Source organism: Lutra lutra, chromosome 13 (genome assembly GCF_902655055.1).
Source record: "Lutra lutra chromosome 13, mLutLut1.2, whole genome shotgun sequence".
NCBI lineage: Eukaryota > Metazoa > Chordata > Mammalia > Carnivora > Mustelidae > Lutra > Lutra lutra.
In genome coordinates this window covers 76,455,387-76,483,316 of record NC_062290.1, presented here as the reverse complement: position 1 = coordinate 76,483,316, position 27,930 = coordinate 76,455,387, and the positions used below count along the sequence as shown (strand labels likewise).

General features: G+C 50.7%; 1 protein-coding gene across 9 annotated transcripts; it reads right to left on the bottom strand.

Annotated features, from left to right (window-relative positions):
• Positions 1–27,930, bottom strand: TMEM268 (transmembrane protein 268). Of its 9 annotated transcripts, none has more exons than XR_007122294.1 (10): positions 26,029–26,552; positions 22,245–22,432; positions 17,348–17,457; positions 14,562–14,669; positions 13,096–13,245; positions 9,422–9,532; positions 7,028–7,108; positions 5,935–6,120; positions 602–2,752; positions 1–549 (listed from the first exon to the last, which is right to left on the bottom strand). XR_007122294.1 is itself a non-coding variant. In XM_047700216.1 (10 exons), the coding sequence occupies exons 1-9, from the start codon at positions 26,109–26,111 to the stop codon at positions 2,573–2,575; spliced, it is 1,197 nt and encodes a 398-aa protein (XP_047556172.1). In that variant the 5' UTR covers positions 26,112–26,554; the 3' UTR covers positions 1–2,009; positions 2,534–2,572. The 9 variants fall into 9 exon arrangements, 8 of the variants coding, with proteins under 8 accessions (XP_047556172.1, XP_047556175.1, XP_047556173.1 ...); XM_047700216.1 differs by having other exon boundaries at positions 1–2,009; positions 2,534–2,752; positions 26,029–26,554; XM_047700219.1 differs by lacking the exon at positions 26,029–26,552 and adding an exon at positions 27,753–27,930 and having other exon boundaries at positions 1–2,752.

The window sequence follows — 27,930 nt, the reverse complement described above, 5'->3', positions numbered from 1 at the left end:
TATACATATGTATACAGATAGCAACAATTTATTGTGCTCTTACTCAGGCTTGCAACTCAAAGTTGCAAGTACTTTACATTTAATCTTCACAATACCTGCCTCGGAGGTACACTTATCCTCATTCCACGCGCGAGGAACGCGAGGAATGACACCCAAGGCTGGGAAGGATGCTGCTCCAAGTGGCAGAACCTGGATCTGAGTCCGTCTAGAATCCAAACTCTGAGCCACACCCTCCACTCCCCCGGTGAGACACCGCACCGCCCGCACTGCCTCCGTGCCTGTCCTCGGCACACAGCCTTAAAATGGAGCTCACGTCCGTTTATGGATTCCAATGCTCACACAACCCTGGGAGGCACGCAAGCCAGAGATCACAGGATTTTCTGAACGAGGAAACCAAGGGGCAGATGCAAAGGAAGTACGTGGGGACACACCTGAATTCTCCACCCACCAGGTGAGACCACAAGACACTCTGCAGAGGAAAAGGCAGGGAAGAACCCCTCCAGGCGGGTCTGTAAGTCAGCCTTGAACTGGAAGAACAGCTGTTCTGTTCTTACTTCTTCTTACTTACTTACTTCTTCTTCTTACTGTTCTTACTTCTTACTTACACATTTTTACTCTCTTAGGAGATTTACCAGGGTTTTATGGGAGGACAATAAAGACAGGCTTCAACAGATCCCATTCCCAGTCCACATCTCCTCTGCAGCAGGTGAGAAGGATGTCGATTGCCTGAGCACAGCTGCCCTCAGAGAAATCCCTAAAGGGAAATGTGTATAATGGCCACCTTCCCAGAGTGGGTCTACGTCCATGATTTCTCTTCTCTGGCTCAGAGAAAGCAAAGGGTCAGACTGGTCTTTTACACAGCAAGGCACCCACACGATTCATATTCACCAGATCCACTTGTAAAGGAGTAAATGGGCCCTTGGTCAGTGATGTAGCCAATGGTCATACTTCTAGGAAGCAGCCTATCCGGGATGAGAATCCAGGTCTCCTGCTCACTAAGCCCATGTTCTGTTCAAAGGCCCATCAGGTCTGGGCCACCTCAGTCATGCAAAGCTAGAGGACCTTCTACATGTAGATTAAAACATAACAGGCAAGGGCTAGACTGCAACAGAAGAAGTCAGAACTTTGGCTTTGGAAGGGTAATTGAGGATCATCCAACCTGTCCACTCTCTACCCATTTTTATAGAGATGGGTAAATTGAGGACAGCTAGAAATGTCAGTTGCAACCAGAACCTAGGTCAGTGCCAACCTCATCATTCAATCGAATAGAGAGCACAATCTGCAAATGTTACTATTGAGATGACAAAGCACTCAATCCATGGGATCTTTTTCTTCCTTAGCAGATCCGGACCATGCAAAAAAGCTATAAGGTGAGATCTTTGTCCTTCAGGAGCTTACTCTAGCTCAAAAAATACACATGCACATAGGAAAACAGAATAACCTAAAATCTCAACAAAGGCAGCAGCTACATTAAGAATTTAAAGGAGGCAGAGAAGCAGGGCATGCTCTATGTTGAAAGGCTTCCTGAAGGAGGGGTAAGTAATGCTGGGCTTTGAAGCATGCATAGGCGTTCAAAAGACACAACAGAATACAGGTATGTTAGTCCAGGAAAGAGTTTCAACTTAGCAAGAAGTTTTGTGGGAGATGAAGCCAAAGCTACAGTTGAGGGCTGGGTCCTGGAGGCTGGGGAGCCTTTCCATGCCAGGGCAGGTCTTTGGATTTGGGCCTATGGAATAGTTGGTCTTCAAACTTACTCAGGAGCAGAGAACCTGGAAGCCCCCAAGCTCTTCATGGAACACCAAAAGTGACAGATTTGTGCTTCATTCCAGGACTGTGTTAGTGTCAGAAAACAGAGGACTGTGGCTCTAGGCCTGAAGGACAAACCCACAACCACAAGCATGCATGCCTTTAAACAAAACACACCCTCAAGTCAGACAGAATCGATCTTTTCCAAAGAGTTCCATCATCAGTCATGTGCTGCTGGCTTCTTTCCTCTGTCCCCTGGACATCTGTAGCAAACAACACGGGACCATTGTTTTTCATAGAATACAGGGCAGGAGAAACTTGAAAGTGGAGAATATTCTGAGAACTGACTTCTTTCCATCAGATTAGGAATCATAGAGGGCCAAGGCAATGCTACTGAGAGCAGAGTCCTCTCCAAGGCTCAGTTTCCCCATCTGACATGAAGTAGCTGAGGATGGGAGCATCATCGGAGACCGAGCTTTGGATGTATGGTTGGCCCAGTGGGGACCCTCTTCACATTTCCTGGGCTCTCCAAACAATGAAAGGCCTGGGAGAGTGGCCTTCCGTCTACAGCACTAAGAGTACCAGCTTAGCAACCAGCAGCTTCTGGAAAGGCCATGGGTCAGCCTGGGACGTCCACAGGCCTTTCTGTGCAGAGTCCTGGAGAGAGCATGACATCCCTGCTGCTGACATGAGTGACACTCTTCAGAGTGCTTCTAGATGCTTCTCTCCTCACCTTGGGCTCGCCATCAGCCAGCTGGGGCTCCGAAAAGCCTTCCAGACGTCTCACCTTCGGTCTCACAGGAAGCTGGGTGCCTTCCTCCTTAGGTCACCTGGCCAGGAAAGGGCAGCACCCAGGGCCCAGGATATGGGCTTCTATGAGCTGGCAGGGGCAAGGAATCCTCGCAGAGTCTGTGTGTCGTGTCCCCACTGCCTGGGGGAGTTGCGAGGTCACCAGGAGCCGGATGTAGTAGCCACCAAAAACCGCCAGCAGCTGCTGGGCCATCTCCTGGAAGAGGCAGGGAAGCAGAGTGAGGGCCACTGAGAAGCATCTAATGCACAAGGAGAAAGCCAAGTGGTCCTCACCGCCCCGGAGCAGCAGTGATGTTCACTGGGAAGAACCCTGTCAGGTCCTCACCTGCAGCTCTTAGGAGACACCTGGAATGGTCTGGACCCCCAGCTCCACTACTCACCCCATGGGGTGCCTGCAGCCTCAGCTTCCTCACCTCCGAAATGGGTGAGCTCACTGCTCAGAGGCAGTAAAAATAACCACAAAAAAGCTATGGAGCCTCAAAGCACTAAAGAAGTGACCGCTGGGGGCGCCTGGGTGGCTCAGTGGGTTAAAGCCTCTGCCTTAGGCTCAGGTCATGATCCCAGGGTCCTGGAATCCAGCCCCAATCGGGCTCTCTGCTCAGCAGGGAACCTGCTTCTCTTCCTCTCTCTCTCTCTGCCTGCCTCTGCCTACTTGTGATCTCTGTCAAATAAATAAATAAAATCTTTAAAATAAAAAAAAAGAAGTGACTGCTGATTTATACCAACCAATCACACACACGCGTGCACTGTTCCCAGCTTCAGATGACTACCGGACTACAAAGTGCACGAGATCAAAGTGATGCATTTAAAGAAAATCATTAGCAAACGGGGGTGGGGAGAGGGAATCATCCTGACGATGGCAGGTCCTTCAATTCATCCCAGGCACCTGCTGGGTTTCTTGGGACAAGCACTCCCACTGTACTTAGAGTTTGCTTTTAAAAAGCAGAGATTTATCACAAGAAAGATAAATATTGTATCTATGAGTCTACTTATATGAAATAGGTAGTCGTCCGTTCAGAGAGACAGAAGGTAGAATGTGCTTTCCAGGGGCTGGGGGAAGAGGAAATGGGGGAGTCCGTGTTTCCTGGGTATGCAGTTTCAGTCTGGGGAGATGAAAAGATTCCAGAGATGTTTGATGGGAATGCTCACACAACAAGGCAAATGTATGCAAATGTATGCAAATGTACCCTGAATTGTACATTTAGGAACAGTTACGGTGGCAAATTTTCTATTATGTATATTTTACTGTGATGGAAAAAAAAGTAAAAAGAAAAAAAAAATTTTAATTGGATTTAATGCATACTCTTATTAACACATTTGATCTCTAAAGTTCTATTTGTTGGACTGGCAGCTGGGACCCCACAGGAAATGCTCCGGTCCCGTCGGCCGGGCGCTGAGCGTGTTTCACGATCCCTGAGTCCAGTGTGAAAGTAATAAAGTAAGGTGTGGGTCACATCAGGCTGTTCATGTCAAGGGAGTCAGGATTTCCGAATCAAAGTGGCCATTTCTGCCTGGTACCTTCTAAAAGACCCTGACAAGTCACCTCCCGTTGCTGAGCCCTTTTCTTCAACAGTAGAAGAGAGAAAATCACAGCATCTAGCTGGTCTAGCTGGAGGAAGGATTAAAGGAACTAATCGATAGAAAGCCTCCCACCTCCCGCCTCGAGCTCAATGTCGCCAATATCACCATCATTATCACTATTCTAGAAAGCAGAAACTCCACCTCTCTCTGTAGGGTGGCTGGTTCCTTTAAGTCATCCCTGGTGCTAGAAAAATACTGAAAACCCCAAGGAGTCTACCACTCCCTAACTCAGACTGGTCTGCTGGCCAATCTTGTCTAAAATCAAGAGCATAAGAGGCAAAGAACTGTGGTAAGAAAACTGTACTTAGAATTCGCAAGGCTGGCTTCTGTTTGGGGCTTGGCTACCTTCTCCCTTGCTCTCTGACCTTGGGCAGGTCAGCTGACCTCTTGGAATCTTATTTCACCCAACCAGGAAGAAAGAAAAATAATCCATACCCGGGAGGGTACGTTGAAGGATTTTATGCATGATAAGAAATCTGTTAGGATGTAAGAGGTGAGGATAACTACTTCTCTTTCACAGGGGCTGGTTTCTTATTGAAATATGACGGTCTGTCTGGCCCATGCTGAGACTCAGGAACTGATTATATTTTCCTTACCTAAGTTATAAGGGGAAGCTATTTTAAAAACATGTGCACACACACTTGATATTCATGACAGGATATCGTACTATCATTGCTTTGAATAAATTTGAAAAAATAATTTAAAAAACCCATCAGATTTAACAGGCTATGTCATATAAACCCAGGCATGCCACAGCAAAGTATATGACCTTATCAATCTTTTCTGTTCTTTAAAAAGAAGTCGGGGGGCGGGGTGCACCTGGGTGGTGCCTGCCTTTGGCTCAGGTCATGATCTCAGGGACCTGGGATCAAGTCCCACACTCCTGCTCTGCAGGAGTCTGCTTGGTGCTTTCCCTCTGCCCCTCCCACCACTCGTGTGCTCGATCTCTCTCTCCCAAATAAATAAATAAAATCTTTTAAAAAATAAATTAAGTAAATAAAATGAAAGTTAAAATAAAGTCAGTGGGATTCAAGTGAAGAGATTAATATATTTATCACATTCTCTTTTGAGGAGTCCCATTTGCTGGACGCCCTAGGAGCCCACCAAGGCAGAAGGGAAAATCTGGGCTGGTTTGGGCCTTTAGTCCAAATCTATTGCCTGAAAAGGAAATGCAAGTGCATCTCTCCATCACAGAATGCCTGAGGGTACCCCTTGGTGTATGTTTCCCAGATAGTGTGTCTGTCCTCATAGAGGACATAAGCTAAAAAAAAAGAAAATCAGATATCTGGTCTACCAACACGTGGTCATACCCAACAGAGTTGGGTGGCGGGACCTGACAGAACTCTGGGGCTGGGGGCACTGGAATTCAACAGAAATGCATATAAGATTTATATACCCGACTGCAATTTAAGTAGGTGGATGGATAGATGACAAACTGATTGAAAGACAGATTTTAAAAATGACCCAAATATTCATGAACACGTTTATGGCTCGGTAGGCTACGACCTATCAACATGCAACTAGATATCCCATGGAACTACCAAAAAGAATATCCAAGGTATTTAGAAATGCAGGAAAAAGACCAAGAAGTAGAAAGTGATTCCTATAAACTATTTTTAAAGTGCTAGAGTAAGGGGAAAAAAAAAATACTAATAACTAGTAGGCTAGAAGATTTGTATGGCCCCTACCAACTCAGCGAAGTCATGTTCCCTGAGATTTACAATTTGAGGCCCCACACGGACTCCACACAGATACCCTGGGAGGGAAGGTGGCCCGAGCATCCCAGGTGGCCCCTACCTCTGGCTCAGCCTCAGGAACAAGCTGGCGAAGCTCAGTCTGCATGAGGGGCTGCTCCTCGGGATGAGGGCCGCCGGGCAGGAGAGGCGCTTCCTCCAGCAGGTTCTCAGGCCCCTCCCCTGTCTCAAGGCTCACCCCAGTTTCCATGACAACACACAGCTGGCTCAATCTGCTTCTCAGCAAGGACTGCAAAAGAAAGAGAGAGGGGATGTGGATGGTGTCCCAACAGGTGGTGTGTCGGAGGCGGAGTCGCTCCCTGCGCTGCAGACCCACAGAGGATGGATGGAGCCATGTACAGACTCGGGTGCTGACCTCAGGACAATCTGGAACTGAGCCACATTCAAGAGGTCAGATAACCACCTACAAGATTCTCTACGGTCTCTACGAGCTTCCAAAACACTCTCCCTTCCATGCTCTCATTTGTTCTTCAAAACAGCCTGGGTCATGGGTCCCTGCCAATGAGCAAAGCACAGCTCAAAGGCCTTGCCCAAAACCATATAGGGACAAACAGGCTGGGATCAGGCTAAACCACAATCCTGACCTCAAGACTCAGGACAGCCCTTGCAGGGCCCAGGGAAAGGCTGATCCCAGGGAAGGAGCCTGGGACTCGGAGACAGGAGGGCTGTGCTCCAATCCTGAAGTCACCAACTGGCCCTGAGGCTGCCTTTGGTGGGGACTGCATGACTTGTCAGAGCTTCAGTGTCCTTGTGTGTGGGATCAGAGCAAGAGCACCGTGATCATAAATGGTAGAAGGCATTTCAAACACGGGAAAGTCATCTAAATACGTGGTATTTCCTTCTGCCAGAATCTTTATTATTTGTTATCTTTATATTAGTTATTAATATAATTATTATGTTGTGAATAAATATATGCACACACTAGGAAATGTGGAAAATTCAATTAGTTGAAAAGGAGGCTAACTGAAATCTAGTTAAGAAGTAACAATTCCCAAGGCAGAAACGACCACTGATTCCATGTAGGCATTCTTCCTTCCAAGTAACGTTTCCTTAGACATTCGTCTAACTTTAGGGAAATACAATCTGCACAATTTGGCCTCCAGGATTATTTTTGTTTTTAACTTACGGTATCTTACCTCCTGGCTTATCTTCATCTCTTGAATGTGGTCACACAAAAACTGCACACAGTCCTCCAGGTCAAAGTAGACAAACCAGAGCTGGGGAGAGAAGCCACAACAGCGGAGGCTCAGAGACAGCCCGACCTTGAACTGCCCGACCTTGAACTCTCCGTCCCTGACACTATCCTCCACCTCCTGCCTCCTCACCCGGGGTCCACCCTTTTGTGGATGAGAAAATCTATTCCAGTCTCTGGTGGGACCGTGCCTCTCTGCTCTCTCCCAGAATCTCATGTATAGCAGGGACTCCTTTGTACGGCTGGGAGAAAAAGGCCTCACATGGGCATTTGGAAAATGTCAAACCCTGTTCAAGATGGCCGCCACTCCATTTGCTCCAAGTCTCTGAGCACCCCCAAGAGATGCCAGATCATCCTGGACATTGTATATTCATCTGGGTCTATGCCCTTCATCCTTAGGGGCCGGGGTGCCCTGCTGTCTGGAGCCCCACAAGCAGATGAGTGAAACCCTCCAGTCACCCACCTCCATGGCTCAAGGCTCAAGGAAGGAGATCCAACCTGGGTGCTCTGGGAGGAGGGGAGTGGGGTAAATTTTTACCTACCATTACCTCTCCTTCCCCCTCAACCTCAACAGTCCCCAGAACCCAGAAGGTCAGGAGAAACGCATCCAGGCCCAAACCCTCCACATATACTCATTACACCTTGTTGGGTCCACCTTGGTCTCACATCACCACGGAAGTTCTGTGAGACACTGGTGGCCCACGCCTCCCGCCTCCAGCCACCCACCACTTCCTCTGGATCCCCGACCTCCCTCCTCCCAGTAACGGACCCATGTGACCCAGGGTCTCACCCCTCCTTGCCGACTAGTCTCTCTCATTGTCTCAGCCCCAAGGGAAGCTTTGTAAAACAAATTTCTTTTTGGCTTTTTATTACGAAATCTTCCAAGCACATATAAAGTGGGGCAGATGACGTCATTGACTTCCAACTGCCCATGAGCTTGGGTCAGGGGCTCTCAGTTCATGGCTACTCTCGTTTCATCATGACTCACCCCTCAGACCATCCACACCCCTCCCCATCCCGGATACAGTGAACGAAAATCCAAGATACCCTATCAGCTCATCCTAAGACACTACTTTGAAACTGAAGTTATTTTGTCAGTTATTTATTTTGACAGATAGCCCCAATTATTTTCAAGGATGTGCCTGTACATTAGTCATCCATCCATCCATGTGTTCAGCTAACACATGCCAAGGCACTTCGGTGTGACAATCCATAAAAGGGATTCGGGAACAAATGAGACTCAAAGGACCCCCAGATTCCAGGAGCTCCCAGTCTATGACGTCACACTTGAATTACCAGAAATCTTGGGACATCATTGAGCTCAACACATGTATGCACACACACACACACACACGGGGTCAGGCAAGATCCCCTTCTGCCCTACACTATCTCAGGTGTGCTAGACCCCATAACACAGGGATCCGCGCCTGTCTGTGCTCTGCTGCAGCTTCAGGACCTAGAACAGAGCCTGGCACGTCGATAACTATTTGTAGGATGAGCAGGTCACGTGCACAAGGAGCTTGTCCCAGGTCCCGCCCACACGCCCACCCCTGGGCTCCGAGCAGAAGAGGGGGGGCCAGTGAGAACATGGATGTGGCGCTGAGATCCAGCAATCCTACTGGGTAGAGGCCAGCCAGGGTCAGGAGACGTGGGCCCCAGCTATGCGCCAGACCCCCTGTGTGACCTCATACTTGTCACTTAAAGATATTCCCAGGGCACTTGAACCAAAAAAATGACCAAGCCAGATGGACAAAGCCTCAGGGTCTGACCTGCCTTTCCAGGAACCTTGCGTGGGCCCCTGAGGGCTTGCCGAAGGGCCTGGCCCAGAGGAGGTCCCCTCTGTCACCTGAATAAATGCTGAATGAGGAGCATGGCTTAGACAGTCTCCAAGCTTCCTTCCAGCCCTGCCCTGGGCAGCTTCTAGGCTGCGGGTCACCACCCAGAGATGGGTCTCTGGGAAGAAACGATGGAGCAGAGAGAAGGGGAAGGGCTGCCCACACTTGTCTCATTAGCAGACTCCAAGATACCACGCAGACGGGGGAATCCGGAGGCCCCCTCTCCCCATCAAGCCAGCCCTAACGCAGGTCTCCAAGCCAAGGTCACTCTTTTTTTTTTTCCTAAAGATTTTATTTATTTATTTGACAGACAGAGATCACAAGTAGGCAGAGAGGCAGACAGAGAGAGAAAGAGAGGAGGAAGTAGGCTCCCTGCTGAGCAGAGAGCCCAATGCGGAGCTTGATCCCAGGACCCTGGGATCATGACCTGAGCTGAAGGCAGAGGCTTTAAGCCACTGAGCCACCCGGGCGCCCCAAGCCAAGGTCACTCTTAGACACAGTACCTGAATCACGCTCTGGCAGCCTTCCACTGTGTCCGTCACCCCCAGCAGCACCCGGTGTCGCAGGAGGGCTCCATTGGCAGCTGCCAGCCTAAGGTCCGTGTTGTTGTTGGCCTATAAGACAAACAAGGGTCTCGTGGCCAGATCTCCACACTGCTGGGGAGCTCCTGGGTCCAGAGCAATACTCACACTGTACTTCCTCTAGACACCATGGGGCAGTCCTGACCTTTGAGATCTATGCATCATGTCCCCTATAAAATGGGATAGTGGGGTTTGGGAGACAATAAATTCCATAGTGTCAGACAGCCCTGGGTTGAAGCCCAGCCCTGTTAATTCCCAGCTGTGTGGCCCTGGACAAGTTATGATCCTTCCTCAAGTCTTGCTTTCCTCAGTTGCAGAATAAGGAGAAAGAGTGTCCCTGACTCCTGGGAACGTGGTGAGCTTGAACTTGACTGTGTGTGAAGCACTTAACCCAGTGCCTGGGACACAGTCCAGTATGCTGACAGAGCTATCTGCAGGGGGAGGGTGTGGGTGGGTTTGAAAGCTGCTTATTTAATGTAAATAAAGCACCCACTTTCCAAAGCACTGAGCACAGTGCCTGGCCCTCAGAAGGAGACTCCGGGAATCCATCCCCTTCTTTCCTACCCAAACCAACCAGACAGCATAGATCCAGTAGACTAAGTAGATGCTCACTAAACAGGCTACGGTGGGGAGGATGGAGGAGGGAGAGGAAGAACGGTGTCAGGACCCAAAGTGCTGGTTTGAAGTAGAGACCCCATAAGGATTTAGAGACGCAACTAGATCATGACCCCATCATGGACAATCCAGGTCCCTAGGAGGGCAGGATTCCTGTAGAGAGCTTTTGAGAATGCAAAAAGGCCCTGTGGTTGTCACAGGGATGGGATGGGCAATGCTGGCACTTAAGGACAGGGGCAGGGATGCCTTCCACTGAAGGCCGTGGCCCGTGAGAGACAATCCCACACTCGGAAGAAGAGTCTCCCACCCGACCCAGACTCCACATTCCCCACCGCATGTGAACACAGGTAAACCTACTTAACAATTCTGAGCGGCCAACCCAGCTCCATTTGACATGGAAACCTAGACTGTTTTTTTATGTTTTAAATGGGTCTGAAATAGAGTGAATTTTCCAGGGATGCCACGACTATGAAAACATGGGGTTAGCACATTCTGTTTCGCCTGGAGACTTAGCAAGGGTCACGCACCCTTTCCGAAACCTGCACCTGCAGGAGTTCAGACCCTGACCCTGGCTCTGCCTCTCACCGCCTGATAACCTTGGCCTAATTACCCCCCACTTCTCTGCCTCCGTCTCCTCATCTCCAAAAGGGGAGAGAAACACCCTCGCAATAAGGATGAAATGAGCCAACCCACGCAGAACGCCTGGAAGAACGAACACCCAATGCCCATCAGCTCCTGACATCAGTTTGATACTGATACTGAGTCGAAGATATCATTTTCCCCGGTCCCTTGTTGGCCACAACTTCCCACATGCTTTAGCAACGTGCTTTTACTCTGTCCGCGGTTCAAGGCAGGGTCTTGTAAGCCTTCACGGACCTTCCAACCCTGAGAAGGGCTCACGACACCCTGAACAAGGGGGAAACAAGGCAGTGTATGCAAAATGCTTGGGCTCTCAAGGATGCTACGGTACAAGCAGGACAGGAAGCAGGACAACGGTAGTCAGGAAGCAGACGCTGAAAGGTCCAAGTGATGAGGGATCCAAGGAGGAAGAAATCCTCGAGCTGAGGCAAGAGCCAGAAGCCCATGTGAGCACAGACTGGGTACCGAGCCTCTCCACACAGTGGCTTCCCCACTGGCAAACAGAGTCAATAATCCTAACAGTTAGTACTTACTGAGAATTTCCATTATACCAGGCACAATTGTAAGTACTTGGCACATATTAAGTCATTTAATTTTCCCAAAAACCTGATGGGGAGCCACTTTTTTAAAAATATAAGTTCTATACCCTAAGTGTGGTTTGAACTCATGACCATGAGATCAAGAGTCACACGCGCTACCAACTGAGCCAGCTGGGTGCCCTGTGGGAGCTACGATTACTATCCCATTACACAAAGAAACTAAGGCCCCAAAGGGTCAGTAACTTACCCCACTTGCAGAGGTAGCCAATGGCAGAGGCAAATCTGCCTCCTTGTTTAGTTGGCAGCCATAGGTAGCAAGTGCCAAGCACAGAGCACATAGTAGGTGCTCATTAAATGATGGTCATTATTGGGAGTGAAAGAACCTCTTTGGATTCCCTGAACGAGCAAACACGGATGACAGGAGGGCCACCGCACTCCCAGGGCCTCCATGCTGCCCCTCTGAGTAAAGACATGGGGTCCTCTTCATCTTGGTGCCGTGAGTACCAGCCAAACAAGGCAGGCACAGAAGAGGCCACAAAACGGCCACTGCGGGCATTCTCTGAACTGCTTCCTTAAAGCTCCTGACAGGTGCCACGTAGCTCCCCTGCTCTGACTAAGGCAGGATGCTTTACTTCTTCCCCTTGCCAAGAGAAGTTTCTCGCTGCAGGCGCGGCCAGTTTAATTTATTTTTTATATGCCCAGCACAAGAACCATGAAAATTTCAACAGAGCCCAAGGGCAGCATCATTTCGTCAGCCTTGTTGCAAAGCCCAACAAAGATCTTTTCAGGATGATTAAGCCATAAAGTTCCTAGCTGTCCCTGTGAGCACAGGAACTAAACGTAATTCATACCCCAAACTCTGACCACACTCCCCAGCGTCCCTCTCCTCCCAAGTCAGGCAGGCACGGATCTCCGGTCCAACTCCATGCCGGGAGCCAGCGGAGCTTCTCAAGCAGCTGGAAAGGCAGTGGCGGTGTGACAGGCAGAGTGATGGCCCCCAGAGGTGCCTGAGTCCGACTCCCCAGAACATGTGGCCAAATCACGTTACACGGCAAAAGCGAAATTGAGGTCATAGGTAGAAACAACGTTGCTAACTCGCTGACCTTAAAAAAGGGAGATTGTCCCAGCTGTCCCATCTGGCAGCTCAATGTAATCACAAGAGGCCTTAAAAGTGGAAGGAGCCCAAGGACTCAGAGTCAAAGATGTGGGGAGAGCTAGACCCACCCTTTTGGGCTTTGAAGATGGACAAAGGAGTTATAAGCCAGAAAATGGAGGGGGGACTCCAGCAGCTGGAAGAGGCAGGAAGTACATTCTCCCCTAGAGGTTCCAGAAAGGACGAATCCCTCAAGTACAGAAGTCTAAGATAACACATTGTGTTGTTTTAAGCCACTGTGTTTCTGGTCATTGGAGATGGCAGCCATCTGCAGACCGCCAATGCCGTAGGATACTGACCGAGAACATGGCCTGGGATCTAAGTGCCCTGGCCTTCAATGCCAGCTTGGCCAATCTTAGCATCAAAGGGCTCGGTGAACCTGAAGTGCTCTCCTCCCCCACCCCAGATGCTCTCAAAACACAGCTTGCTTCCAGAAAAACAGCCCCCAGGGATTAGACAAGGAAAAACAGAGAGGAATTAATCACACATGTGATGTCATTTCTTTCACTCACTGGGCACAAGGGTCTGCATGAATTGTCATGGTTGGAGAAATTCTCCGAGGCAAGGAGAAGAGAAAGGTGGGAATTGGGATTCTCCTGCCGGCAAGCCCTTTCCGGAGGGAGCATGGCTGGGCTCTCCTGACAGCTCACCTTCTTCTGGTGTCTCTCGAAGATGAGCACGAGGGTCAGGGTCAGGCTCATGGCGGCCAGGGTCACGAGGAGCACACCCACCCAGTGGTTCCCCAGGGCAAACATCTGGCTAGTGGAGTAGATGTTGGCCCACACCACCACATAGAAAACCTGCGAGAAACCAGAGAAAGAGCACGATCAGGAGTACCGGTGGTCAAATGAAGCCGCTCCGTTCAAAGGGAGACACCTTTGGGACACATCCGACGCCCTCCTCAGAGACCAAGAGCTCACAGGGCCAGGAGGGACAGATCGGGGTCTGTGAGGTGGAGCCCTTGTTCCTTGGTCCATAGCAATAGTAGAGGCAAGGAGTCAGGAAAGCTCCTCCGAATCCCTGCTTACCCTGATTTGAAATAAAGTAGAAGCAGGACGGGGTCTTGGGAGTGAGATAATTTGAGTCGGAAACCCACACTGATCCTTCAACCACTACGTGTGGCCTTGGACAAGTTATTAACAATACTCTGGGGGCGCCTGGGTGGCTCAGTCGGTTAAGCATCTGCCTTCAGCTCAGGTCATGATCTTAGGGTCCTGGGATCGAGCCCCATCAGGGTCCCTGCTCAGCGGGAAGCCTGCTTCTCCCTTCCTTCTCCCACTGCTTGTGTTCCCTCTCTCGCTGTCTCTGTCAAATAAATAAAATCTTAAAAAAAAAACAAAAAAAAAAAACAAAGAACAATGCTCTGAGCCTCAATCTCCTCATCTGTAAAATGGGGATAATACCTGTTTCACAGATTGTTTTAAGGGTTCATCAGACAATGTGTGGAACAGCCTAATGCTTGTTAGAAAATGATCACATGCCAGGGGCCATTCCTTTCCCTTCCCTAGCAGCAGACATGGGAGTCAAGAGCACAGAGTAGTGGCAGATCGGAGTGGTTAAGAGCACAGATGCTGAAATCAGACTGCCTGGGTTCAAATACTGGCTCTGCTCTTTGCACCTCTGTGTGTGTGTGTGTATGTGTGTCTGCAGCACTATAGGCAGATAGGAGGTTTCTATGCACGTGTCTTCATGTGTAGACATACATGCACACATACATATAGAGACTTCTACACACTCCTGTATATATGATTAGAGCTGAAATGGACCTATCAACTGAACAGATGGGGGAACCAAGTCCCAGGGAGAAGACAAGTCTTAACCAAAAGCAGACTCTGAGTCCAAAGTCTCACTGGTGGGTCCTCAGATTATCAGTCCCAAACTCTGGCCTCAGTAAGCTCAGCCTCCCATCCTTTACACGAGGATCTGGTTACGACTCTCTCCCACCGATTTCCTTACACCACATCCAGGTCCGTGTGTCCTGCCATACCTCAGGTAGCTGGACCACCAGCCCCAAGCCCCTTACCCACACCAGCAGGCTCTGGAACACAATGCCAAATTCAGCCACGCCACAGGGCACCGCAGCAGGGGTCGGCATGCCGCCCCCCTCCCCCCTTACCACAGCGAAGGCCAGCCGCATGGGCCTGGAGTTGTAGATGATGTATCTTCTCACTTGGGGCTCCAAGAGGGCGCTTTCGGCCAAGCTCCTGTACTGGTCGGCAGGGACCTGCTTGGCCGTACAAGGGAAAGAGACCAATCAGCCACAGAGAACCACTCCCACCCTCTTCCTGCATGCAAGCAAGTCATTTCCAGTTCATGTGACTGTCAGGTGGAAGGGGGATCAGGCACAGTCCAGGCTGCCCCGGAAGGCAGAACAAGGAGCTCGGAGCACTCAGAATGGCAATCACAGGATGCTGCCCTCAGCTCGGGGAAGGCTGGGTGCCGCTGGGGAGGTGGGGCAACTCGAGATCCAAGAGGACAGCCCGGGGGGATCCTGCAGCCCAAGGCTCAGGACCTCGCGGCAGACCCATGATAGCTTAGGTTAAGGCAAAGACCCTGGAGTCAGGAGCCTGGGTCCAAAACTTGGCCCTTCTATTCATGGGCCTCATGACCTGGAGCAAGGAACCCCACTTCTCTGAGCTTCAGGCTCCTCTTCTGCAAAATGAGGACAATAAGAATATCTACCTTGTCGGGGGGGGGGGCTTGCATATTAAATAACATACCACATTTACAATGCTAACATATATGTTATAAATGTGCATATACATAGGACCTTGGGGGGGACCTTTGTTCTGCCTACTCCAGCGGTTATGTGCTACTTCAACAGGTGTGTGTATGCAGCCCACGGTACTGAAAACTGCCATCTTCCTGCCCCCCAGCCCCTGAAAAGATGGCACAGCACACAAAGGCCCTACAAGAGTGGACTGCCTTGGGGCGCCTGGGTGGCTCAGTGGGTTATAGCCTCTGCGTTCAGCTCAGGTCATGATCCTAGGGTCCTGGGATCGAGCCCCGCATTGGGCTCTCTGCTCGGCAGGGAGCCTGCTTCCTCCTCTCTCTCTGTGCCTGCCTCTCTGCCTACTTGTGATCTCTGTCTGTCAAATAAATAAATAAAATCTTTAAAAAAAAAAAGTGGACTGCTTAAGAAAACAGAACTTCACCATTAAAGATGATATTTAGAAACATGGTAGAATAATACATAAACTGTTCCCCAGTTAAGAAAACCCCATCTGGGGGGCAGCTGGGTGGCTCAGTCATTGGGTGTCTGCCTTCGGCTCAGGTCATGGTCCCAACGTCCTAGAATCCAGCCCCGCATTAGGCTCCCAGCTCGGTGGGGGACCTGCTTCCCCCTCTCCCGTTCCCTCTGCTTTTTGTTCCCTCTCACATCTCTCTCTGTCAAAGAAATGAATAAAATCTTTAAAAAAAAAGAAAGAAAGAAAAAAAGAAAGAAAAGAAAAGGATAGAAAAGAAAAGAAAAGAAAAAAGAAACGAAAAGAAAACCCCATCTACAGACAACGGTTTAAGAAAAATGTTCTTGGGGCGCCTGGGTGGCTCAGTTGGTTAAGCGACTGCCTTCAGCTCAGGTCATGATCCTGGAGTCCCGGGATCGAGTCCCGCGTCAGGCTCCCAGCTCCACGGGGAGTCTGCTTCTCCCTCTGACCTTCTCCTCACTCATGCTCTCTCTCACTGTCTCTCTCTTCTCTCAAATAAATAAATAAAATGTTTTAAAAAAAATAAAAATAAAAATAAGAAAAATGTTCTTTTGGACAAAGGCTGGAAGGGACTAGGGGGTAATAAACCAGCCATTGTTGCTGGTCTGCAGTTAGTACCGTCAACTGGAAAGTTTCCCTTTAGGTGATAAGATGTTATTGAAACACAAATGCAATTCAGTTCGAAAGAAGTAAACTTTCAAATCTTCAGGGTCAAATTAACAGTGTATCTTTCCCCTCCACAACCAGTCCTCCCTAGGTGGTGCAGGGGAGGGTCTAGTGACCCAGAAGACAGACACCACACCTCGGGCTACTTTGTAACAACAGCGACACCTACAATGTACAGAACATGTACTACGTGCCAGAGACAGTGCAACTATCCCTCAAGCAGTATTTTCCTTCCTCTTCACTAAAATCCTATGTAATAGGGATGAATATGGCCCTCGTTTTATAAAGGATGGAACAGCCGCTCAGAGAGGTTAAGTCACCTGCTGAAAGTCACACAGGCAGGAAGCAGAAGAGCTGGATCTGCACCCAGACCTACGGGTCTGAGAAGCCTATGTCTCAAATCACTATGCTTGAAAGCGTGGCATTACCATCTAATGAGTTCAGGCAACTTTCCTTTGAATAGACACCACTCCCAATAGACAATACAATAGACAGTTCCCTCTCCAGAAATGCCCTTCCTCCTGTCTACCCAGCAAACTCCTCTATTTTTCCTTCAAGACCCCAGATCAAGTATCTGTTCCTCCGTGATGCTTTCCGAACCAGGGCTCCCCCAGATGAGTCCATCATTTTCTCCTGTGAATGGCTTCAGCACCTTGGATGGTCCTCTGCCTGGCACAGGACAGATCCCGCTGTCCTGGTTTACCCGGCGCGAGGCCATCTTCTGCGCTGGGCTCCATGAGCAGTGCAAGCACAGGCGTGAGGTCCTGGTCACCCCCATGGTACCCAGCGCCCAGCTCAGTGCCTGGCAAAGGATGGATGCCCCAAAACACGTATCCCTTAAGTGAAGTATCGGGGAGGAGGGGACCTTTCTCATACGTATTCCTTAGCTGCCCCATCCTATGGAGCACAGAGTCAGTGTTGAGCGAATATTTTGTGAACAACTGGCTGAAAGTACAGATGGACGGGCAGACAGGCGGGAGGAGAAAAGGAAGGGAAAATGGCAGAGGCTCTCAAGAAAAGCAGCACTCACCTGAATGCCCCAGGTCTGCAGCTGCTCCTCGGCGGCGCCCAGATCGAAGGAGATGGGTGCACAGGTGTTGTCGATCCGGAGAACCGTGAGGACCTGGCCATTGTGGAGCTCTGAAAGCAGACCAGAAGCTTCACCTGGCTGGGTGAGAACTACTGTGCACGAGCCCAGAGCCTGATGGCATCACCTCCTCTGGCGGTGAGGCCCTTCTCATGGCAAGGAGGGACATCATGGCGGTCCCCGAGTCCCTATGTGAGAAGCACTGAACTTGAGAGGAGACCCCTGCAAAGGTAGAACTGGGACCAGAGCGTGGAGGCAATCCAGACACAAGGCAAGACCACAGAAAAAAGAACTTACCAAGAATGGGAGCTGTCCACACAAAGAATTGGAGATAGTGAGCTCCCCATCACGAAAGAGACTTAAACAGAGACTGAACAACTAACTACTGGAGAAGGTGACGTATCAGACATTTATATGATCACCGCAAAGGAAGCTCACCCCAATATGACACGCCCAGTGGGCTCCATCTGACTGAGGCAGGCAGAACAAGGAGCCCCCAAAGATGTCCCTGCCGTACTCCCCAGAGCCTGTGAAATATGTTCCCTCACACAGCAAAGGAGAATGAAGGTTATAGATGGAGTTACGGTTGCTAATCAGCTGGCCTGAAATAGGGAGATCCTCCTGGACTGTCTGGGTGAGCCCGATGTCATCACAAGGCTCTTTAAAAATGGAAGAGGAAGGCTGTGGCGGAAAGGTCAGGAGGGGTGTGATGGGGAGAAGAAAAGCACAGAGATGGAACACCCCTGGTCTGGAGGTGGAGGAAGGTTCACGGGCTGAGGGGCTGTGAAAATTCTAGAAGCTAGAACAGGAAACAGGCTATCCCCGGGGCTCCTGAAGGAGAGCAGCCTTGCCGACACGCTGACCCCAGGCCTGTGGCTCGGCAACGCCAGTTGCACTTCCAACGTCCAGAACCATAAGAAGATGGATCTGTGTTTTGCGAGCCACTCTGTGGCGGCAAAAACCCACTCTGGGGATCCAGCACCACAGAACTAACTTACTGGTAACCGGTCCCCAGCGTGTCTGCAACTCACTCAACATTTCAAAAGCACCGACTGAATTAAGTCTGACCTCAAGCAACACACCACACATTATTCCAGCCTGGTCACAACAGCTATCTAAACACTCCCGCAGGACGGCGAGGATGGCAAGGAGGCCAGCGGCGAGGAGGCCAGACCAACGAGGTCAGCTGCGGCGAAAGCTCTGGACTGAAACCCCCTCAGGCCCACGGAGGACTGGCCATGGAATGAAGTCACATCTACCTTCCATTCTGAGTGCAGAGACTCTGGACAGGAGGATCGAGATCTCCTTCCACCACAGCACGAGGCCCCGAGAGCCGCCCATCAGGTCAGCAGCCATGGGGCCGGGGAATGCCCCTGTTCGGCCATGCAAGGCTGGGCACTGGATCTGCTGGCATGTTTTCTGTGGGCACGGCTCAGAAGATAAAGCAGCACAGAAGAGCGCAAACCATAAGTATGTTAGCTGCCTGCCCAAATCTGTCACCTCATAGGCTAGCTCTGGGCAATCCCTGAGTCTTCAAAGCCAAATGACCAGTCCTACCTTCCTAGGAATTCCTGGCCCATGCACTCTCTCTACTCTTTCACACGGCCCCTCTCTGGGCCCTGCCAGCTGGACCAACAGAACACCTCTTGGCATGTCCAACACAAGCCTGGGCCAGGCTACCTTCACTCTCCGTTGTGCCCTGTGGCGGCCTCCTCATTGGTGTCTCTACACCCACTCCTCCAGCCTACAATATACTCTCCACACAATGGCCACCCTGTGAACTGGAAGACATCAGTCCTCTAAGGAAAACTTTCAGTAGCTTTTTGGTGCTCTACAGACAAAAACCAACCTCCTCAACACACTCTCCCAACCCTTAAGGGAAACAACCTCCTGCTAAACTCACCTCAGGCCAGTCAGTTCTGTCACACCACACCAGCCTCCTTCGTTCTTGGAACACAGAGTGTTCTCTCCCGCCCCAGGGCCTTTGCATATGCTGTTCCCTTTCCCTAGAACACTTCCATTGGACTTCACACAGTTAAATCCTACTCATCATGGGCATCCCAACTCATTAGCCACTTCCTCAGGGAGTCTGCCCCGACACTATCCTTAACAGATCAAGTCCTGCTAAACCTACTCAGAACGGCTCTTCTCATCAAGGATAAGTACATATATTTGCAATTATTTGCTTACATGTTTATTTAATTAGTTGAGTAAAGTCTATCTTCCCCACCAGACTATGTACTCCCACGCTGGTTCTGCTCATCACTGAATCCCCTGAGCTGGGTTCGGTACTTACATACAGTAGGCAATAAATAAATGCTTGATGTATAAATGAATTGACAGGACAGAACTCTGGTCCCCAACCCCAACAGGGTTCTTTTTTTTATGTTCTGGGGTATCACCTATGAGCTCAAGGACGACAGGATATTCGACCCCCGGCCAAAAAGAACCTTGCTTGCTTTCCTCGTCTTTTTTTTTTCCCAAGGTCTTTGCAAGAGGTGAGGGTTGTGGAGGCGAGGTGGCAAGGTGAGGGAAGCAAAAGCTAGAGAGCTTTAGGATTCAAAGTGTGGCCCAGCCTCTTGCCCACAGAGGAGCCTTGAAGAAGTGACCTAAATCCCTGGCCGGCTTCCTCACTTGGAGGGGGGTCATATCCACCTGAGAGGGCTTTACAGAGAAGTAAGAGGATGAAAATAAAGGCCTGGCACAACATAACTGGCCACTATTGTTGCCCATTCAAAAGCAAGCTTGTCAGGATTCAAAAGTTGTCATAAAGCAAACACACACACACACACACCTCCCCCCCCCCGCCCCCAAATGGATTTAGTTGTATCTCTCCTGACCCTCCCACACCTGCTCCAGGAAGGATTTAAGGTGACTTCATAGAGGTAAAATGGGACGAGATAAAATTAGATTTAAAAATAGGCAAATGAGAGAAACTGGACAAAAAGGAAATAAAGGCTGTGAGAAGACAGAATCAGATGAAGTAAGACCAGCTTCCAGATGTCGAGCCCACACCTGGCACTGGGCTTGGGCTTCAGGGTCCCAATCTCATCCCATCCTCTGAGAGCCGCCAAAGATGGAAACCATTACCATGGAAAAGGGAACAGAGCCTCTGACGAACAGACCTGCCCAAAGGTACCAGGGAAATAAAAGTGAGAAAGGGAAGCAGCTAGATCCAAGGCAGTGCCCGAAAGACAGGCAGGCAGGCCAGGCAGGACCACAGACCAGCTCTGCATCTCACAGCACAGAAGAGAAAACCCACACGGACCAGGGCAGCAGGCCTACGGAACATCAGCTGCTCCCCCAGCCTAGCTCTGTGCACCCCGAGGACAGCGCCCGGCCCAGCAATGCCAAGACTTCTTGCAGTGTCTTTGTTTGCCTTTCGAACCAAGTTTCTGGATTCTTAGCAATAATCTCTCTCATCTGTTCCTTAGAGTGGGAACAGCAAGTCTCCACTTAGAGATACTTTTTTTTTTACACCTAGATAAGAACAAGAACTTGAAAAGCTACCAAAGAAGTAGGCACTTGCACAAGTGTGCACGCATATGGGGGTGGGGTTGGGGGCAGGGCAGGGAGCAATTTCCTCCAAAGGAGCTCCTTTGCCAAAAACCAGTGGAGCGATGTCTTCCAAGTTCTAAAGGAATATTATTTCACCCCATTTCATTCTATTGGTGTGTGTGCATGTGTGTGTGCGTGCATGTGTGTGCATGTGGGTGTGTAAACTGCTTTCCCAATACCAGTAGTAGTAAAAGAAACCCTGGGTGGCTCAGTCATTAGGCATCTATCTTTGGCTCAGGTCACAATCCCAGGGTCCTGGGATCAAGCCCTACATCTGGCTCCCTGCTCAGTGGGGAGCCTGCTTCTCCCTCTGCCACTCTCCCTGCTTGTGTTCCCTCTCACACTTGTCTCTCACTCTCTCTCTCTGTCAAATAAATAAATAAAATCTTTAAAAAAAAAAAAAAGAAAAAGAAACCCTTGTTTTTAAGAAGTTTTAAATCGTCTGAGTAAACTAACCAGCCACAATTCACAACGCCTACACCTAGCCGTCCACTCATTCTGCTCATTCAACAAAATACTTACTGAGCACCTACAATGGGCCGAGCTTGTGCTAGGTACTATAGATGCAGGGATGGGCAAGACAACTAAGAGCCCCTGCCCTCGTGGAGTTGACATTCTAGTGGGGAAGTTGGACACTTTATGACACAGGTCATGACTTAATTACAGACTAGGATAAGCACTATAGGGAGCAACAGGAATATAACAGGGAGTCCTGACTTAGGATTCCCCATGGAAGGGATATCTGAACTAAGCTCTGAAGCAGGACTAGAAATTAATCAGAGGAAAGGAGGCAAGAAAAGAGCATAACAACCAGAAGAAGGAGCAGATGCAAAGGCCCTGAGGCAGGACTGCATGCCAGGAACAGAGAACAGAGGCAGCAAGAACCACTAACACAGGACTTGCAAGCTGGTGATGGACAGATCTTCACACTAAGTCCTGTGGGAAACACTGAAGCAGAAAGTGACAGGGTCTATTCTGCATTTTTAAAAGGGCTCTCTAAAGGCCACATAAATGAAAGAGGCAAGGAGGAGAGATCAGCTAGGAAGATATGGTGGCAGAGGTCCAAGCAGAAGGTGATGGAGACTTGGTCTCCAAGATGAGGATAGACAGAATGGGTAGAAATGACAGACTGGCCTGTAAATGTATCCCAAAATGTCCACCCCTAGCTAAAGGTCCTTCTCTACTCTCTACTGATCTCTACTCCCCTCCCTTCCATCATGATATGTGAGTCCATCTCCTGCATCCTGGGAGAGGGGGAGGGGGAAAAGGGTCATGACCTTACCTTGGCCCCAGCCTGGAGGACTCCCTCCAGGCAAGGCACTCCAGCCAGGGGAGGAGGTAGGCAATGGGCTGGCTGCCCCGCTGGGGCCCATCTGTGGTTCACAGGCCATAGCAGAGAGCCAGCTGGGCTCTACTTCCCCTTCTTGGAGCTGTGGTTCATTCTGGAGCAGCCAACGCAGCTTCGCTTGCCTTCAGAAAACAGCACAAGAAAGAACTTCAGGGCTGGGCAGGCTGGGCAGGCTGGGCTCCATGGCCTCTCCAAGGCCAAAGTCATCCCAAGGCCAGAGAGAGCCACCAAGAGTCATTCCCCTTTCTATTCATGCTGAGGGGCATTCTCAGGAGTGAAGAGAAAGAAATAAAACCCTCCTCCAAGGGAGAACTGAAAACTTCCCTCTGGTCTTGGGTCTTCTCCAGCTCAGACACAACCAGGCACTTACCAGGAGCTTATGACCTGAGCATGGCCTACTCCCAGGCATCTGGGATTTCTGTTCCCTTACTGAGAGCACCCAGGCACCCCAGGCAGCCAGGCACAGGACCAATATATCCATCATGGAAAGCCTTGTTTATTCAAAGGATCTCAAATAGCTTCCCAGAAGTCACCACAAAATACAAATGAAAAAAAAAAAATCAGGATGTGGGAAATAGTTTACAAAAAATAATAGTAATAACAAGCATGAAGAACAAAAAATACCCACATATTCAGGTGATCAGGGTCCCTAGCAGAGGCAGCAGAAGTCTGTGCAGAAGAGCAAGGGCTCTAGGTTCAGACTAATCGATGTAAACAACACTTACACCATCTACTAGTTTCCTAAACTTGGGCAAGTGGTGTAGCCTCCAAGAGATTTAGCTCCCTATCCTTAAACACTGGTATCTTCTCCACAAGGCTGCTCCGAAGAATCATATATATATATATATATATATATATATATATATATATATATATATATATAAAATATACATATGGCATAGACAAGGGCATCTGGAACAAAGGAGCCATCCCACAACTACTAGTTCTCATTGGTGGTGTTTAGAGGTTTGGTGCAATTGCCATGCCTGAGCCAAGAACTTGGGTTTGAGCTTCCAGGTGGCCAAAGCAAAAAGAGAAATACTGTCAGTCGAGCAGTAGCAGTTCCCATTCTCTATAAGGAGACAAGAAACAGGACGGTGAGGAAAGCAATGCATCCTCCTGGCATCTAGCTCCGAGAGATCTGGGAAATGCTTTTTCCAAAGCCCTGGGAGCTGGGTCAGGGACAGCACAGTGGCGTGATCATGAGCCTAAGGCACTTTTATCAGTAAAGCAGAAATGTCCTTCATGGGGATTTTCTTGACACCAAAGCAGAGTTTCCAATGCCACACACTGTGGCTGGAGCCTGCTGCTCATTGTGTCATCTATGTGTCCACTTGGAACCCTGAGAATTACCCATCACCAAGGAAAACCAGGCCTGAGTCCCTGGGTTGACACACTGGCCTGGCTAACCGTCTTGGTGAAAAGTCCAGCAGAATTGGGTTTTGCTGCCATGGTTCCTGACGCTGGTGAAAATAAGTATCCAGTCAACCCACGTCTGCTTGGGTCCAAGCTGGCCCGAGGGCTGACCGCCATGGCGCAGGTCCCCTAAAAAGGGGAGCCTGACTCCCATACCCCCAACCGCCCTACATTCTCTGTCTTTTAAAAAGGACCAGCTACATAATTTGTGGGGTCCAGTGCATAATGAAAATGTGGGGTCCCTGGTTCAAAAATGACAAGTTCAAGATGATTCAAGATGGTGACAGCAGAACATTCCACCAGATAAGGGGGCAACTTCCTACACAGGGACCTGGGTGACCCACCAGGATACAGGCACCTCGAGCCAGCTGTGACTTTAAGCTCTCAGAAGATCAGTTGGGAGCCCCCTCCACGCACCAAGAATATAAAAAATGAACCACTGACTAACAAGTATCACACACTTGCCCTGTACTGGGCTGAGGCCGAAAAGCAACAAAATGTTACAAAAAAACAAGGACTTGAACACCAAAGAGCCTGGGTCTGAATCCCGGCTCAGCCACTCACTCTGTGCAAGGTATTTACTTCCTCCCTGAGACTTGCTGTCCTCCCCTGTAACCAGGCTTCAGGGAATCCCACCCAGCCCAGCTGCCCAGGAATGACATCCAGGACTCTGTTCACTCAACAGGCCTCTTGCCTAAGAAGGAGAGAAAACTGAGAGGCAAAGATGTAAAGAAACCTGCCCACAGTGGAGTGGCTGGAAGCTATAGGGCCCAGAGGAGAACCTAGGCCATCTGACTCCAGAGTCCAAGCCCATAATTCCTAGGCTCTGAGCCTCAGGACCCAGGCTTGGCTGTCTCTGAATCTGTTCTTTAATTCACCTAAAAAAAAAAAAAAAAAAAAGAAAGAAAAAGAAAGAAAGGAAGAAAAGAAAAGAAAAAGAAAAAAGGTGGTGATTGGGGCAAACTTCTACAGGCTTCTGAGATTGCATCCTCCCCCTCCCCTAGCCCTGAGCCTGCCTGCAGCAGGCATTCCCAAACACCACAGAGCATTAACCAGTCAATTGCACCACCCCTCACTTCCTTCCTCTTAGTTTGCAAACCGCACCGCCCCCCAAGAAGCCTAAAAGCAACAACAACAGCCCGAGAAGTGAGCCCAGCATTGACAATCTCAACAATCTCTGAAGCCCTTCTCTGACTCCTCTGGTCACCTCCTGGGCCCACCAGGCAAACAGAATCCTTGGGCCCATTTCCCAGACAAGAAAACTCACTTTTCCCAGACATCTCAGGGATGTCAGAGCTAACAGCCTGCAGCCCACAGAAGCTGCACTGGAGTCTTAGAGAGGCCTGTGGGACCCAGCAGCCCACCCTCCCTCCTCCAGGCAGGAGGAACCACCCACAGGCTGGAGCAGTCCAGAGAGCCCCCCACCCCCACCCCTGGAAGGTTTCCCATAGTTGCAAAATCCCACAAGGAGGCATTGCCTTTGAGGAGAAATCCCAGCACCCCAGCTGGCCCAATTAGCCTCCTGCAAAGTCTCAATCAGAATTCATTCATTCATCTGAAATAACAAGTAATAGTTAAATAATAGTTAAAAAGTACCCCTAGGGTCCTGCCATTTCCCACCTGTGTCACCTGGAGCGTGTCACTTAACTCTCTCTGCCTCAGTTTCATTACATGTGAAAGGGGATAATATGGTAACTGAGGCTAAAGGAGTTCAGGCTCGTCCATCACTCAGAGCAGTACAGATAGGAATTCGAATCTCATTTGATAGGAAATCAGAGCAAGGGCAAATAGGAATCGCCCAAGGAATACAGCCGTCACTATTTTTACTCCACAAACATTCCCTAAGAAACTTGAGGTGTCAGGCCCTGTGCTATCTCAACTCAAACACCAAAAATAAAAGCTAAAGTCCTCGGTTAGCCTTCCCTTGCCGAGAATCCCACCAACTGGTGGGAAAGATGAACTCAGAGAGGGGCCCCTGGGTGTCTCAGTGGGTTAAAGCCTCTGCCTTGAGCTCAGGTCATGATCTCAGGGTCCTGGGATCTCTCTGTCTGCCCCTCTGCCTACTTGTGATCTCTCTCTCTCTCTGTCAAATAAATAAATAAAAAATAAAATAAATAAAATAAAAAGATGAACTCAGAGAAAGAGAAAAAAGAGACAATGACCAAACAAGGCAGTCAGAGAGAGCGGGCAGTAGCTTGGGGTGGGAGAAAGGTTTTGCAAAGATGGAGGTGAGAGAAGGGACAGCAGAGACAGGTACAGACTAGAGGCCAGGATGGGCCCAATGAGGACCCTCTGCACTCACCCTGCAGCCTCTGGTCCAGCCTGGAAGCTGTAGGGGGGGAAGGGGGGCTGGCAAACACCAGCCTTGGGCACACGTGGACCCATCACCTTCCCGTGTGTCCTGGGCCTGCTGTTCTGCTCGGCCCTGCACCATCCCTAGGCGGACTGGGGAGACAGAGCCAGACACCAGGGCGGAGGCAGAGCCAGCAAGTGAACACAGCCTCGAGGCTCCTGCAACTAACTGGTCATCCACTCCCCGGTTTCCTTAGTTTCCTTTGCTGATTCTGCATTTTAACCAGACCTTCCAGTCATGCTTCTTTTTTAATTAGCTGGTGAGCCCCTGCAAAGGAAGATATCCTTAAGTCCCTGAGCAAAGGTCTCCATTTCTGGAGACAGAATGCCGGGTCTCCCTAGGAACCGTGTGCCTCCCTGGGATGGACGTGCGAGAGAGAGCGAGAAACAGCTTACAGTTTTCACAGATCAGGTTTTGTTTTTGTTAAATTGGAAAGCCCCAACAAAAGGCCATAAGAGGGCCTGTCACAGAAGTTTTGGGGTAGAAAAGCCGTGAAAGACAATAGGTCCTAGCTCTCCATTTTGCAGACGAGGAAAGTAAGACCCAGAAATGAAAGTGAACTATCCAAGGTCAAAGAGCCAGCCCAGGATGGAGTCTGAGCGGTACAGGGTTCACTGGGGCCGGGATGTGCTGCCACACCTGGCCCTGGCCTTGGCCTTGGCCTTGGGCAGCTGTCTCACCCGGATCTCTGCCTTCAAGTCCTCTCCGGGGTCGGCTGCCCGGGTCTCTCCTTCTCCCCGGAAATCCCCGCCCCCGGCCCGGGCTCCGGGCCCCTAGGAGCCGCCGCAGAGCAGCTCCCACGCCCGACACGCGCGGGAACGCAGCCCCAGGAGGCCGGAGAGCCCGGCCTCGCCCGCGCCGCGGACCCCACGCCCGCGTTGCTCCAATCTGGGCTCGCAGCCGCCCGCGCCCGCGCAGCCACCCGGGCGCGCGCCCCGAGCCGCGCACACTCACCGCCGCGCCGCCGCCGCCGCCGCCCGGGGACGCGGAAGGTCACGGCCGCCGCAGCCCCTCCGCGCCGCAGCCTCCGGCGCCCGCGCCCGCCCCGCCTGCCGCGCTCCCGGGTCCCGCCCCCGGCCGGGCCGCCCCTCGCCGTCACCCCACCGGGAGGGGCCGCCCGCCGGGCTGCTGGGGCCCAGAGGGAAACCTGCTCCCTTGCATCAGCCGGGCGCCCGCCGGGAAGCGCCTCCGGGCCCGCCAACCGCGTGCGCGCCTCTGGGCCCTCGGGTCCCGGGGCCGCCCCTCCCGAGCCTCCGCACCTGGGGTCTCCCGCCCGTCTAACGCAGGCGGGGCACCCGGCGAATGAGGCGGTCTGGGGACCAGAAACTTCTCAGGGGCTTGCTCTCGAATGAAAAATCCTAGCCGCATCACGATGAAGAGCATCTGCGGGGGGATCGGGCTGCCTGAGCTCCAAGCCAATTCCGCCCGCTTTCTAGATCCTCCCCGGCCAAGCAGCTCGCCTCGTGGTGTCTTCGTGTTCTGGACACAACAGATCATTTCACGGGCCTGTGTAAATCTCTCATGAGACAGTCTGTATGCAGCGTTCACAGCCCCAGACCCAGGAGAGCGGCTCCCTGGGCACTGGCTGCCGCCCCCGCCTGTACCACTCGGGACTCTGAGAGGTCTGCAGCGAGAGGTGCCCCCCGCCAGCCGCGCCCCGGGAAAGCACTGACCTTGTGTATTACTCCATAGAGAGTTCCCTGGCATCACTTCGTGACGGAACACTCCGCTCTGCCTCCCTTCTCCGGGGCCCATAAACCTCCAGATATTGCAGGAAGGCTCCCTCTTTCCCGGAGGACACATGGGGGTTCCCGCTGGCTCCCTGGCCTTGCTAGGATGGTCACCACAGGG

Excerpts from the sequence above, each read along its gene's own strand:
- TMEM268 (XM_047700216.1), bottom strand. The coding sequence starts at position 26,111 with ATGGGTCCACGTGTGCCCAAGGCTGGTGTTTGCCAGCCCCCCTTCCCC. Across the intron at positions 14,670-17,347 it reads TGCAGACCTGGGGCATTCAG|GTCCCTGCCGACCAGTACAG; the intron begins GTGAGTGCTGCT and ends ACGGCCAAGCAG. Across the intron at positions 7,109-9,421 it reads GCTGCCAGAGCGTGATTCAG|CTCTGGTTTGTCTACTTTGA; the intron begins GTACTGTGTCTA and ends TTCTCTCCCCAG.